This window comes from Oncorhynchus mykiss, chromosome 11 (genome assembly GCF_057628025.1).
Source record: "Oncorhynchus mykiss isolate SJ-2025 chromosome 11, ASM5762802v1, whole genome shotgun sequence".
NCBI lineage: Eukaryota > Metazoa > Chordata > Actinopteri > Salmoniformes > Salmonidae > Oncorhynchus > Oncorhynchus mykiss.
This window is the reverse complement of record NC_143032.1, coordinates 13,900,781-13,916,408: the sequence shown is the minus strand read 5'-3', so window position 1 is coordinate 13,916,408 and position 15,628 is coordinate 13,900,781. Positions and strand designations below refer to the sequence as shown.

The following is a 15,628-nucleotide window of genomic DNA, read 5'->3' as shown; positions in this document are numbered from 1 at the left end:
GATACGACTAGGACATTAGGGTTGGTAGAGTGTGCTAAAGCAGTGAATAAAACACATTTGGGGAGGAGGTTTCTAATGTTAACATGCATGAAACCAAGGCTTTTACGGTTACAGAAGTCAACAAATGAGAGCGCCTGGGGAATGGGAGTGGTGCTGGGGGCTGCAGGGCCTGGGTTAACCTCTACATCACCAGAGGAACAGAGGAGGAGTAGGATTAGGGTACAGCTAAAGGCTATAAGAACTGGTCGTCTAGTGCGTTCGGAACAGAGAGTAAAAGGAGCAGATTTCTGTGCGTGGAAGAATAGATTCAAGGCATAATGTACAGACAAGGGTGTGGTAAGATGTGAGCACAGTGGAGGTAAACCTAGGCATTGCGTAATGATGAGAGAGGTTTTGTCTCTAGAGGCACCAGTTAAGCCAGGTGAGATGTGAGGGGTGTAACAAAATGGCTATTTAAGGCACATTGGGGGCTCTACAGTGAAATAAGACAATAATCACTAACCAAAACAGCAATGGAGAGGCATGTGTAGCCGAGTGATCATAGGGTCCAATGAGTAGCACTAGATGAGTCAGGTAGCTAATTCCGTAGTCGCTGCTACGCTAGGTGAGCTGGAGACACGGTGATTCAGACAGCTTGCGGGCCAGGGCAAGTAGATGGGCATCCGGCAACGTCGCAATGGAAGAGCATGTTGAAATCGTCGTGATGGATCGGCGGGGCTCCGTGTCAGCAGTAGAGAAGCCAGGTCAATTGGCAAAAAAAGGTATTGTAGCCCAAGAATTGGCTGGTGGACCTCTTTGGCTAGCAGGGCTAGCTAGCTCCAGGCTAACTGGTGCTTGCTTCAGGACAGAGATGTTAGCCAGGGGTGGGCACTCGGATAGCAGCTAGCTAGCTGCGATGATCCGGTATAAAGGTTCAGAGCTTGCGGTAGGAATCCAGAGATGTGGTGGAGAAAAAGCAGTCCGATATGCTCTGGGTTGATATCGCGCTGTGCAGACTGGCAGGAATTGACCGGGTTGGGGCTGGCTGATGTCCAAGTTAACGGTGAGCGCTAGCAGTGGCTAACTGACTACTAGCTAGCTTCCGATGGGGGTTCCGGTTCTAGAGTATAAAAATAGTAGATCCATACCACATTGGATGAGGCGGGTTGCAGGAGAGTACATTCAGTCCGTAGATGGAAAATGAGATTAAAATATATACGAAATATTTACGAAGAAAATTATATATACACGGGACAGGACAAGACAAAAACACACGTCTGACTGCTACGTCATCTTGGATTTCGAAAAATGTGTATTTCAGAGGTGTCTAAATCTATGAACACTATCTATTACAGAGGTGTCAGAATCTATCAATACTACATCTATTTCAAGTATCAAAATCTACCAACACTACATATATTTCAGAGGTGTCAGAATCTACCAACACTACATCTATTTCAGAGGTGTCAGAATCTATCAACACTACATCTATTTGATCCAAAGGTAACTGATAAACTAGCAGCACACATCTAATATGTCTATTTTAAATTGACTTGCAACACCTAATTCCCGCATTGGAAAAAACAGGTCAGCATGAACACTGAGCTTGCACTGAAATTGAAGCGTGCAGCTAGCTAACTTCAAATAACCCTCAATAAGTTCCATTGAGAAAGCAGAGATTCAAAGAGCCTCCGTTGTGATTTCTATATTGAAATGCAGGGTGATTAGCACATCAAGTCAGTATGCAGAATGATAATGCACAATACAAGGGGTTCAAGGGAATTCCATCCAATTCAGATACTACTACATTCAACCTATGAACCTCATAAATGATCAGGAGAAAACGGCTCTTACCTTGCCATAAACTCCAATCCTGGTCTTGTCAACATATGGCTCTTTAGATATAATACTGAAATGGAAGAGATTAGATTTGGATTAGTTAATCTCAGAATGAAGACTTCCTGGTCTTGACGACTCCTTTCAAGTGTGTCTGCTCAGTTATTTAGCTAGCTGTCCATGTCACAGCTGGTTAGCTAGCTGGCCATGTCATAGCTCGTTAGCTAGCTGGCCATGTCATAGCTCGTTAGCTAGCTGGCCATGTCATAGCTCGTTAGCTAGCTGGCCATGTCATAGCTCGTTAGCTAGCTGGCCATGTCATAGCTCGTTAGTTAGCTGGCCATGTCATAGCTCGTTAGTTAGCTGGCCATGTCATAGCTCGGTAGTTAGCTGGCCATGTCATAGCTCGTTAGCTAGCTGGCCATGTCATAGCTCGTTAGCTAGCTGTCCATGTCATAGCTCGTTAGCTAGCTGTCCATGTCATAGCTCGTTAGCTAGCTGGCCATGTCATAGCTCGTTAACTAGCTGTCCATGTCATAGCTCGTTAGCTAGCTGGCCATGTCATAGCTCGTTAGCTAGCTGTCCATGTCATAGCTCGTAAACTAGCTGGCCATGTCATACCTCGTAAGCTAGCTGGCCATGTCATAGCTCGTTAACTAGTTGGCCATGTCATAGCTCGTTAGCTAGCTGGCCATGTCATAGCTCGTTAACTAGCTGTCCATGTCATAGCTCGTTAGCTAGCTGGCCATGTCATAGCTCGTTAGTTAGCTGTCCATGTCATAGCTCGTTAGCTAGCTGTCCATGTCATAGCTCGTTAGCTAGCTGGCCATGTCATAGTTTGTTAACTAGCTGTCCATGTCATAGCTCGTTAGCTAGCTGGCCATGTCATAGCTCGTTAGCTAGCTGTCCATGTCATAGCTCGTAAACTAGCTGGCCATGTCATACCTCGTAAGCTAGCTGGCCATGTCATAGCTCATTAACTAGTTGGCCATGTCGTAGCTCGTTAGCTAGCTGGCCATGTCATAGCTCGTTAGCTAGCTATCCATGTCATATCTCATTAACTAGCTGGCCATGTCATAGCTTGTTAGCACCTGGCTGGAACACAGCATGACCATGTCAAATCAGTAGCAGAAAGGAGAAAAATAATGTAGCCCCACTCTATAGCTACAGTTGCCGAAACAACACTTAGCTAATACATTGGAGATGTAAACTGTGCGAATAAATTATTTTCCTTTCTACATGTTAAATCATTAAACATATCCAGACCTCCGCTTTTTGGCTGCTCTTCAGTTCATATGACAGTGTTAGGACAGTCTTGTGAAAGAAGTCTAAGGTTGTGTCCCGATTCTCCACCCGTTTCCCAAAGTGTGCACATGGATTAAAGAATGATGAAAACTCCCTCCAGCCAATTATTACACCATTCCAATGCTTTTAAATCCATGACTGGAAGTGTGCAAGTGCACAGTTTAGTAGAAGGGTGGAGAATCAGGACACAACCAAGGTTGAAGTAACCTACCTGAGGGCCTCCAGCTGGTCCTTCTCCTCAAACACGCCCAGTTTCCTCTGGACGCGGTGCAGCAGGTTGGTCCCCTGGAAGCCACTGCCCCGCCCGTCAAAGCGAACCACCATTGCCCCGAAGCTGCTCACCAGCACCGTGGCCCAGTCTATGTGGAATTGCTCTGACACCATCTGGCCACCGGGGGTGCCATCGCTGGATACGAGAAGGCATGTTTACTCGTTAATCTATGGCTCTATCTCTCTCTTATTTAGCAAGACCTAAATATGGTTCAGATTGAATTATGGCGTTAGACACTAAGTTTACAGCATCATTGTGTTATACATTGATTTTTTTTAGTGCCACTTATTGTCTTTATAGTAGTTCCACTCCATCCAGAGATAAACCAGGATGAAAAAACTAGAAGTTATAGTCTAGTGTATGTTTCTGCAACCTGCAGGCAAGGGCATGGAGAGATGGTGTGATAGTGGAGGATAGGAGGGTTAATTAAAGGGGGATGGAGACCTCATTTGCAGTGTAATTACCGGTAGTGCGGAGGAGAACGAGTTGCCACTTCTCTGCCTTAGATTAATAGCCCTGATTAAAGCTCAGAGTTGGAGGGTGATTACAGTGGATTTGGAAAGTATTCAGACCCCTTCTCTTTTTCCACATTTTGTTACGCTACAGCCTTATTCTAAAATGGATTCAATAACACACCATACCCCATAATGACAAAGCAAAAACACGTTCTTAGACATTTTTGTAAATGTGTTAAAAATTCAAAACAGAAATACCTTATTTAAATAAGTATTTAGACCCTTGCTATGAGACGCGAAATTGAGCTCAGGTGCATCCTGTTTCCATTGAACATCCTACATTCAATTGATTGGACATGATTTGGAGCAAAAACCAAGCCATGAGGTTGAAGGAATTGTCCATAGAGCTCCGAGATAGAATTGTGTCGAGGCACAGATCTGGAGAAGGATACCAAAAAATGTCTGCAGCATTGAAGGTCCCCAAGAACACAGTGGCCTCCATCATTCTTAAATGGAAGAAGTTTGGAACCACCAAGACTCTTCCAAGAGCTGTTCCTCTATGGAGATGGGAGAACCTTCCAGAAGGACAACCATCTCTGCAGCACTCCCCCAATCAGGCCTTTATGGTAGAGTATCCAGACGCAAGCCTCTCCTCTGTAAAAGGCACATGACAGCCCGCTTGCAGTTTGCTAAAAAGCACCTAGGGGACTCTCAGACCATGATGAACAAGATTGAAATCTTTGTCCTAAATGCTAAGCGTCACACCTGGCACCATTCCCACAGTGAACCACAGTGGTGGCAGCATCATGCTGTGGGGATGTTTTTTAGCGGCAGGGACTGGGAGACTAGTCAGGATCAAGGGAAAGATGAACGAAGCAAAGTACAGAGGGATATTTTATGAAAACCTGCTCCAGAGCACTCAGGACCTCAGACGGGACAGGGCGGGGACAACACAGGAGATGCTTCAGGACAAGTCTCTGAATGTCCTTGAGTGGCACAGACAGAACCCAGACTTGAACCCGATCGAACATCTCTGGAGAGAGCTGAAAATAATAGCTGTGCAGGGACAGAGCTTGAGAGGATCTGCAGAGAAGAATGTGAGAAACTCCCCAAATACAGGTGTGTCAAGCTTGTAGCTTCACACCAAATAAGACACGAGGCTGAAATCGCTGCCAAAGGTGCTTCAACAAAGTACTGAGTAAAGGGACTGAATACTTACCTAAATGTAATATTTGCTTTGTCATTATGGGCTATTATGTGTATATTTATAAGGAAAAAATACAATTGAATCATTTTAGGATAAGGCAGTAACATAAGAAAATGTGTAAAAAGTAAAGGAATCTGAATATTTTCTGAATGCACTGTATCTTTCCTGATGAAGCAGCACTTGGTATGGAGGAGCTGAAGGTCTCTGTGTGTCAAGAGCTGACAATGGAGATGGATAGCTACATTCTATACAACACCATAGTCGCTAGAGCAGTTGTGTGTGTGTGTGTTGGTTTTTCTATCGTTGTGGGTACCAGAAGTCCTCACAAGGATCGTAAAACAAGGAAATGGCTATTTTAGACACGGGGTTTAGGTTTAGGTTTATAATTAGGGTTAGAATTAAGGTTAGGTGTTAAGTCAAGGGTTAGGGTAAATACATTTTTGGTCTGTGTGTGTGTGTGTGTGTGTGTGTGTGTGTGTGTGTGTGTTATACTCACACAAGGAGGAGCAGAGGATAGTGCGATGAGTCCACAAAGCTGGCAGGTTTGAGGATCTGCATCGTTAGTGCTTCACAACAAGGGAAAGAGTGATCAGTACGCATGTTGTACACAAGCACTATGGCTTCATTATCTGTTCATCTGAAGAAAACAGACTTTAGCAGATACATTTTCATTATGTAAAATGTGCTGCTGAAATCTCATTCCCTTACTGTTAGAGCGGAACATAACGTACTGTAATCCTCAATGTTGATCTCCTTGTATTCCACGCGGGGCATCTGCATGGAGTCCAGCCTCATCCTCAGATTCTCATTGGTCTCCAGGTCAAACACCTCTGCAGTGATAAACATCATGGCCTTAGTTTATGGCTAAGGTTGCTATGGCTACCATGGTCTAAGGGCACATTCTGTAGGTGTTCAAAGGGCATAGGTGTTGCGGTAGAACGTTGGGCTGGAAGTTGTGATGAAGCAATGCTTACAGCATGTCATAATAGAAGAGAACAGAGGGAAGTTATCAGAATGCAGAGGCATCGCTCTCTGTCTCAGTCCCTCCAATCCAATCTCCCTCCCTCTCCCACCCACCCTCCCTGTCTCCCTCCCTCTCTCCCACCCTCCTTGTATCCACTGACACACTGTGATAAAGACAGATCAGCAATGTAGGCTGTAAATATAAATTAAGACTTCATAATGGCTGGTACCGAGATCAGGGGCCCTCAAGTTGAGCCTTGACAAGCCTTATCTTGGCATGCTGAGATTGGACTAGTAACAAAAGGAGTGGGTGTTTTGATCAGGGAGAGTGTTCTCTCACTGACTGACTGACTGTGTGTGTGTGTGTGTGTGTGTGTGTGTGTGTGTGTGTGTGTGTGTGTGTGTGTGTGTGTGTGTGTGTGTGTGTGTGTGTGTGTGTGTGTGTGTGTGTGTGTGTGTGGTCTCCACAGAGTTCACAACAAACACAGTAATGCAGCATGGTTTTTTATCCCCGCCACATCAGCAATTACATTCTAATTTCAGAACTACTTTAATGGTTACAGTCAGTTTTTGTTTACTACTATATGCACTAAAATATGACCACAGAGTGCACTTTGTACACATTGCTATTCCTCCAAGTGTACATTCTATCTGTAATTAACCGTAAACAAAGACAGGGAACGTCTTTCATTACAGTGGGAAGGTCATGTTGTTATGAGGGCATCCACCCAGTTAGGTAATGTAATCAGTGTCTGCCAACCGACTGGGCTGAGGCTGCAAACAGTGACAGCAGAAAGCAGACTGGCCTTGTTGTGTTGTCAATGGTAAATCTTAGTATGCTGTCCCTGTTTGATGAGGTCACACAGTTGTGGGTGGTTATTTTGTGAATCAGGGGTGGAGGGCAGGGCTTTTATTCTGTAAACACAGAGATAGATACAGTTGTTTTATCTCCATGGTGTTAAAGAGTTATATTTCAGGGGTGATGCTGAATGTTCTACTCATGGGGAGGAGTGGATGTCCTACAGGTGTGTGTGCGCGTTTGTGTGTGCATAGTGATCCTCGAATCATCTGCCTCCTGACATGAATCATCTTCTCCCTGACAGTCACATGGCAAGTCAGCAATCAGAACTGAGTATAATGGAGTTTGTGTGTGTGTGTGTGTGTGTGTGTGTGTGTGTGTGTGTGTGTGTGTGTGTGTGTGTGTGTGTGTGTGTGTGTGTGTGTGTGTGTGTGTGTGTGTGTGTGTGTGTGTGTGTGTGTGTGTGTGCGTGTGTGTGTCTGTGCATGTGTGTGTCTGTGTCTGTGTCAAGAGAAAAAGGCATATTGAAGACAGAGGAAATAAAGATCATGCATTTTGTTTCTGGTGGGTCTATTTTTCTTCTTATGACCCATGACCTTCAACTCTGGACCTGAAAGCCAGTTCCACTGCCCTTTTTCATTGTTCTAATCAGGTACTGACACTAGGTGGGTGCAATTCATTATGAGGTAAAACAGAAAACCAGCAGGCTCCGGGACTTAGGGTAAGAGTTGAGTACCCCTAACCTATGTTTTCATGCAACAGAATCTAAATAGAATCTTAACTAGAAGACTCACTCTGTCTGTCCTGTGTGCTGTACACTGCTACAAACGGGACATCAGGGCCTGGAGAAAGACCAAAACAGAAACAAATGTGACCAAATAAGACATCAACATCAGACATGGTGCCCATTAGTTTGTGGTGGCACTACTCTGGTTCGTCTCGGTCTTGTCTCGGTGTAATAGTACATTCTGTGGCTCCTTGTCATGTACAGACATAGGATCTTAATTTGAGCCAGTTTGCTACAGCAAGAAAATAATCCTGCAGCAACCGGAAATGTGAATTATTATGTTGATTATAAATAATTTACATTATTTTAGGGGTTGATAAATTTTTCATAAGTCTGAAATTTCAAAGTGAGAATTACAAACATCAGAAGTATTTTTAAACTGCAAATACACTACACATTTTACATTTCCTGCATTGTAGGACAGTTCTCATGCAACAGGGTGTTCAAATTAAAATCCTACATCTGTACAACAGTGACTGCATGGTTCAAAATGTGTCCCCACTGTCCATAGTTCTGAGGAAGCAAGAGGATGGGAAAGGGTTATTTAGTTATCCATTTCTAAAAAGACTTGCAAAAAGACTCAAATCAAATCAAATAATCTGAACTCAATAAATGTTTTCCTTTAGAATCTGTAATTTAAAATTGCACCTTGTCGATAGAAGACTGAGACACAACATAGTTGAGCCTCAAAGTTCAGACACAAAATCAAAACATCATTGATCAAAGTCTGAAAGCCTGACGTTGTCTCTAATAATTCTTGCTAAACATGTTTTTCTACAAGCACAACATATCCTTTCCAGACTTTCTTGCTATTGTTGGGGAGGCTATTGTTAGCTTATTCAATCAATTTAACACAGCCAAAATAGTTTCTGGAGTGTTCTGGAGCTAGCTTGCAAACAAACAAGCCCCTGTAGAAATATACTCTCTCTGTCTCCTAAACCACATCACTGCACTTGGAGGGCAAACATAATTAAATGATCGATGCACTTAGCAAATTGAGAACATGCTAGAAAGAAACATTTGTGACTCTGCAAAGTAGTCTAGGCAATCTCTCTCAGCTCTGTAATGATATCACAATCATGTCAAATAAATGAAAGTGGCCAAGAGGCAGGATGGAAGAAGATGGCGCTGACAGACATGGCAGCTCTGCTTCTAGCTCCTATGCAACATTGCGGTATTTTGTTTTTTTGGTGGGTTATTTCTTACATTAGCCCAGAATGTAATGTTCAGTCTCTGGATAATAAAGTAGACTAGCTCAGTGTGAGGATCAGGGATTGACTAGCTCAGAGACAGATCAGGGATTCACAGAAACATGGCTCTCTCGGGATATACTGTCCACGTCCATAGAGCCAGCTGGGTTCTCAGTACATCGCGCAGACAGGAATAAAGAACTCTCCGGGAAGAAGAAAGGCAGGAGTGTATGTTTCATGACTAACTACTCATGGTGTGATTATGATAACATACAGAAACTCAAGTCCTTTTGTTCACCCGACCTAGAAAACCTCACAATCAAATACCGACCATATTACCTCTCAAGATAATTATTTTTGGTTATATTCACAGTCGTAAATATTCCCATCAAGCCAATACCTCGAGGTTCCTCAAAGAACTACACTGGACTTTATGCAAACTGGAAACCACATGTCCTGAGGACGCATTCATTGTAACTGGGGATTTTAAAGCAAATTTGAGGAAAATGCTACCGAAGTTCTACTAACACATTGACTGTAGTACTCGTTCTGGAAAAACACTGGATCACTGCTACACAACTTTTCGAAATGCCTATAAGGCCCTGCCCTCTGCAAATCTGATCACAACTCCGTTTTTCTCCTCCTTTCCTATATGCAGAAACTCAAACAGGAAGTACCCTTGATATGGTCTAGTCAACGCTGGTCTGACCAATCGGAATCCATGCTTCAAGATTGTTTTGATCATGCAGACTGGGTTATGTTCCGTGTAGCCTCTGAGAATAACATCAACGAATACGGTGACTGAGTTTATCAGGAAGTGTATAGATGCTTTTTTCATACATATACAGTGGGGCAAAAAAGTATTTAGTCAGCCACCAATTGTGCAAGTTCTCCCACTTAAAAGGATGAGAGAGGCCTGTAATTTTCATCATTGGTACACTTCAACTATGACTGACAAAATGAGAAAAAAAATCCCGAAAATCACATTGTAGGATTTTTTATAAATTTATTTGCAAATTATGGTGGAAAATAAGTATTTGGTCAATAACAAAAGTTTATCTCAATACTTTGTTATATACCCTTTGTTGGCAATGACAGAGCTCAAACGTTTTCTGTAAGTCTTCACAAGGTTTTCACACACTGTTGCTGGTATTTTGGCCCATTCCTCCATGCAGATCTCCTCTAGAGCAGTGATGTTTTGGGGCTGTTGTTGGGCAACACAGACTTTCAACTCCCTTCAAAGATTTTCTATGGGGTTGAGATCTGGAGACTGGCTAGGACACTCCAGGACCTTGAAATGCTTCTTACGAAGCCACTCCTTCGTTGCCCGGGCGGTGTGTTTGGGATCATTGTCATGCTGAAAGACCCAGCCACGTTTCATCTTCAATGCCCTTGCTGATGGAAGGAGGTTTTCACTCAAAATCTCACGATACATGGCCCCATTCATTCTTTCCTTTACACAGATCAGTCGTCCTGGTCCCTTTGCAGAAAAACAGCCCCAAAGCATGATGTTTCCACCCCCATGCTTCACAGTAGGTATGGTGTTCTTTGGATGCAACTCAGCATTCTTTGTCCTCCAAACACGACGAGGTGAGTTTATACCAAAATGTTATATTTTGGTTTCATCTGACCATATGACATTCTCCCAATCTTATTCTGGATCATCCAAATGCTCTCTAGCAAACTGTAGACGGGCCTGAACATGTACTGGCTTAAGCAGGGGGACACGTCTGGCACTGCAGGATTTGAGTCCCTGGCGGCGTAGTGTGTTACTGATGGTAGGCTTTGTTACTTTGGTCCCAGCTCTCTGCAGGTCATTCACTAGGTCCCCCCGTGTGGTTCTGGGATTTTTGCTCACCGTTCTTGTGATCATTTTGACCCCACGGGGTGAGATCTTGCGTGGAGCCCCAGATCGAGGGAGATTATCAGTGGTCTTGTATGTCTTCCATTTCCTAATAATTGCTCCCACAGTTGATTTCTTCAAACCAAACTGCTTACCTATTGCAGATTCAGTCTTCCCAGCCTGGTGCATGTCTACAATTTTGTTTCTGGTGTTCTTTGACAGCTCTTTGGTCTTGGCCATGGTGGAGTTTGGAGTGTGACTGTTTGAGGTTGTGGACAGGTGTCTTTAATACTGATAACAAGTTCAAACAGGTGCCATTAATACAGGTAACGAGTGGAGGACAGAGGAGCCTCTTAAAGAAGAAGTTACAGGTCTGTGAGAGCCAGAAATCTTGCTTGTTTGTAGGCGACCAAATACTTATTTTCCACCATAATTTGCAAATACATTCATAAAAAATCCTACAATGTGTTTTTCTGGATTTTTCCCCCTAATTTTGTCTGTCATAGTTGAATTGTACCTATGATGAAAATTACAGGCCTCTCTCATCTTTTCAAGTGGGAGAACTTGCACAATTGGTGGCTGACTAAATACTTTTTTGCCCCACTGTATATACAGTTGAAGTAGGAGGTTTACATACACTTAGGTTGGAGTCATTAAAACTCATTTTTCAAACACTCCACAAATTTCTTGTTAACAAACTATAGTTTTGGCAAGTGGGTTAGGACATCTACTTTGTGCATGACAAGTAATTTTTCCAACAATTGTGTACAGACAGACTATTTTACTTATAATTCACTGTATCACAATTCCAGTGGGTCAGAAGTTTACATACACTAAGTTGACTGTGCCTTTAAACAGCTTGGAAAATTAGAGAAAATTGTGCCATGGCTATAGAAGCTTCTGACAGGCTAATTGACATAATTTGAGTCAATTGGAGGTATACCTGTGGATGTATTTCAAGGCCTACTTTCAAACTCAGTGCCGCTTTGCTTGACATCATGGGAAAATCAAAATAAATCAGCTAAGATGTCAGATAAAAATGGTAGACCTCCACAAGTCTGGTTCATCCTTGGGAGAAATTTCCAAACGCCTGAAGGTACAACGTTCATCTGTACAAACAATAGCACGCAAGTATAAACACCATGGGACCACGCAGCCGTCATACTGCTCAGGAAGGAGATGCGTTCTGTCTTCTAGAGATGAACGTACTTTGGTGCGAAAAGTGAAGATCAATCCCAGACAACAGCAAAGGAGGAAACAGGTCAAAAGTATTTATATCCACAGTAAAATTTGTGATATAATCAACATAACCTGAAAGGCCGATCAGCAAGGAAGAAGCCACTGCTCCAAAACCGCCATAAAAAAGCCAGACTATGGTTTGCAACGGCACATGTGGACAAAGATTGTACTTTTTGGCGAAATGTACTCTGGTCTGATGAAACAAAAATAGAACTGTTTGGCCATAATGACCATCGTTATGTTTGGAGGGAAAAGGGGGAGGCTTGCAAGCCGAAGATCCCCATCCCAACCATGAAGCACCGGGGTGGCATCATCATGTTGTGGGGGTGCTTTGCTGCAGGAGGGACTGGTGCACTTCACAATATAGATGGCATCATGAGGCAGGAAAATTATGTGGATATATTGAAGCAACATCTCAAGACATCAGTCAGGAAGTTAAAGCTTGGTCGCAAATGGGTCTTCCAAATGGACAATGATCCAAAGCATACTTCCAAAGTTGTGGCAAAATGGCTTAAGGACTACAAAGCCAAGGTATTGGAGTGGCCATCACAAAGCCCTGACCTCAATCCGAACTGAAAAAGAGTGTGCGAGCAAGGAGACCTACAAACCTGACTCAGTTACACCAGCTCTGTCAGGAGGAATGGGCCAAAATTCACCCAACTTATTGTGGGAAGCTTGTGGAAGGCTACCTGAAAAGTTTGACCCAAGTTAAAGAATTTAAAAGCAATGTTACCAAACACTAATTGAGTGTATGTAAACTTCTGACCCACTGGGAATGTGATGAAAGAAATAAAAGCTGAAATAAATAGTTCTCTCTACTATTATTCTGACATTTCACATTCTTAAAATAAAGTGGTGATCCTAACTGACCTAATTTACTAGGATTATATGTCAGGAATTGTGAAAAACTGAGTTTAAATGTTGTTGGTTAATGTGTATGTAAACTTCCTACTTCAACTGTATATATATATTTATATAGTAGCAAGACAAAGTTCAATAACAAAACTGGCACCAGTAGCACAAATAGAATGCAAAGGGGAAGTTTATTAGGGATTTTCGTACACAGAGAAAGATGGGGGAATTCACCAATCACCTCACAACCCACAAGCCGTTCTCTTTGTCCATTCCGTTTTACAGGGGTAATCCTCACACTCGGGTCCTCAGCCAATCCAGTCCTTTGTGCAGGTTGCTTCCTTCTTCATCCCCAAGCACTACCTAGCCTAACGACACAAACGGCCTTTCCTCGTTGGGGAAGGAAGTCCATATAAGGCTCAGGGGTGAGCCAGCTACCTGCAAGATATCTCTCCCCCCCAGCTCCGACCGGGAGAGAGACAGAGATAGCAAAGGGCTGTAAGGACAGGAACCAGCAGGTGGCCCGAGCATTACTGTACTTATTTCCGACATCCAAACCCGTGGTACATGGTCCGTTACGAGGGTGAAGTCTGGTGTCACCAGCAAGGGTCCAGAACACAGTGCTCCCTTTAGGTCCTGGACGGCTTTTCTGTTTCCACCTCCATGTTTGACGGTGGGGATGGTGTTCTTGAGGTAATAGGCAGCATTCCTCCTCCTCCAAACACAGCGAGTTGAGTTGATGCCAAAGAGCTCCATGTTGGTCTCATCTGACCACAACACTTTCACCCAGTTGTCCTCTGAATCATTCAGATGTTCATTGGCAAACTTCAGACGGGCATGTATATGTGCTTTCTTGAGAAGGGAGACCTTGCGGCCGCTGCAGGATTTCAGTCCTTCACGGCGTAGTGTGTTACCAATTGTTTTCTTCGTGACTATGGTCCCAGCTGCCTTGAGATCATTGACAAGATCCTCCCGTGTAGTTCTGGGCTGATTCCTCACCGTTCTCATGATCATTGCAACTCCACGAGGTGAGATCTTGCATGGAGCCCCAGGCCGAGGGAGATTGACAGTTCTTTTGTGTTTCTTCCATTTGCGAATAATTGCACCAACTGTTGTCACCTTCTCACCAAGCTGCTTGTCAATGGTTGTTTAGCCCATTCCAGCCTTGTGTAGGTCTACAATCTTGTCCCTGACAACCTTGGAGAGCTCTTTGGTCTTGGCCATGGTGGAGAGTTTGGAATCTGATTGATTGATTGCTTCTGTGGACAGGTGTCTTTTATACAGGTAACAAACTGAGATTAGGAGCACTCCCTTTGAGAGTGTGCTCCTAATCTCAGCTCGTTACCTGTATAAAAGACACCTGGGAGCCAGAAATCTTTCTGATTGAGAGGGGGTCAAATACTTATTTCATCATCCCCGGTCGAACCCATATCCAGATAGCTCATGTTCTGAAAGAGCTGCAAGATCTGGACCCCAACAAATCAGCTGGGCTTGACAATCTGGACCCTCTTTCTAAAATTATCCGCAGCAATTGTTGCAACCACTATTACTAGCCTGTTCAACCTCTCTTTCATATCGTCTGAGATCCCTAAAGATTGTAAAGCTGCCGCGGTCATCCCCCTCTTCAAAGGGGGAGACACTCGACCCAAACTGTTACAGACCTATATCTATCCTGCCCTGCCTTTCTAAAGTCTTTGAAAACCAAGTTAACAAACAGATCACCGTCCATTTCAAATCCCACCGTACCTTCTCCTCTATGCAATCTGGTTTCCGAGCTGGTCATGGGTGCACCTCAGCTATGCTCAAGGTCCTAAACGATATCATAACCACCATCGATAAAAGACAATACTGTGCAGCCATCGTCATCAACCTGGCCAAGGCCTTCGACTCTGTCAATCACCACATTCTTATTGGTAGACTCAACAGCCTTGGTTTCTCAAATGACTGCCTCGCCTGGTTCACCAACTACTTCTCAGATAGAGTTCAGCGTGTAAAATCGGAGGGCCTGTTGTCCGGACCTCTGGCAGTCTCTATGGGGGTGCCACACGGTTCAATTCTCAGGCTGACTCTTTTCTCTGTATATATCAATGATGTCGCTCTTGCTGCTGGTGATTCTCTGATCCACCGCCACACAGACGACACCATTCTGTATACTTTTGGCCCTTCATTGGACACTATGGTAACAAACCTCCAGACGAGCTTCAATGCCATACAACACTCCTTCCATGGCCTCCAACTGCTCTTAATTGCAAGTAAAACTAAATGCATGCTCTTCAACTGATCGCTGCCCAAACCCGCCCGCCCTTCTTGCATCACTACTCTGGACGTTTCTGACCTAGAATATGTGGACAACTACAAATACCTAGGTGTCTGGTGAGACTGCAAACTCTCCTTCCAGACTCACATTAAGCATCTCCAATCCAAAGTTGAATCTAGAATCTGCTTCCTATTTCGCAAACAAAGCATCCTTCACTCACGCTGCCATACATACCCTCGTAAAACTGACTGTCCTACCCATCCTTGACTTCGGTGATGTCATTAACAAAATACACTCTACTCAGGAAATTGGATGTAGTATATAACAGTGCCTTCTGTTTTGTCAACAAGGCCCAATATACTACCCACCACTGCGACCTGTATGCTCTCGTTGGCTGGCCCTCGCTTCATATTCGTCGCCAAACCCACTGTCCCCAGGTCATCTATAAGTCTTTGCTAGGTAAAGCCCCGCCTTATCTCAGCTCACTGGTCACCATAGCAGCACCCACCCGTAGCATGTGTTCCAGCAGGTATATCTCACTGGTCATCCCCAAAGCCAACTTCTCCTTTGGCCACCTTTCCTTCCAATTCTCTGCTGCCAATGACTGGAACGAATTGCAAAAATCACTGAAGCTGGAGTCTTATA

The 15,628-nt window shown here is 43.9% G+C and overlaps 1 protein-coding gene across 4 annotated transcripts in view; it reads right to left on the bottom strand.

Moving 5' to 3' along the window:
- Positions 1-15,628, bottom strand: part of dpp6a (dipeptidyl-peptidase 6a) — a 359,154-nt gene that overhangs the window by 8,518 nt on the left and 335,008 nt on the right. For all 4 annotated transcript variants that reach the window (XM_036934924.2, XM_036934926.2, XM_036934925.2 and 1 more), the window contains 5 exons: positions 7,610-7,657; positions 5,785-5,883; positions 5,550-5,619; positions 3,332-3,526; positions 1,834-1,888 (listed from right to left, as the gene is read on the bottom strand). In XM_036934924.2, the coding sequence (XP_036790819.2) occupies positions 1,834-1,888; positions 3,332-3,526; positions 5,550-5,619; positions 5,785-5,883; positions 7,610-7,657 (467 nt within the window). The remainder of the gene's footprint in view (positions 1-1,833; positions 1,889-3,331; positions 3,527-5,549; positions 5,620-5,784; positions 5,884-7,609; positions 7,658-15,628) is intronic.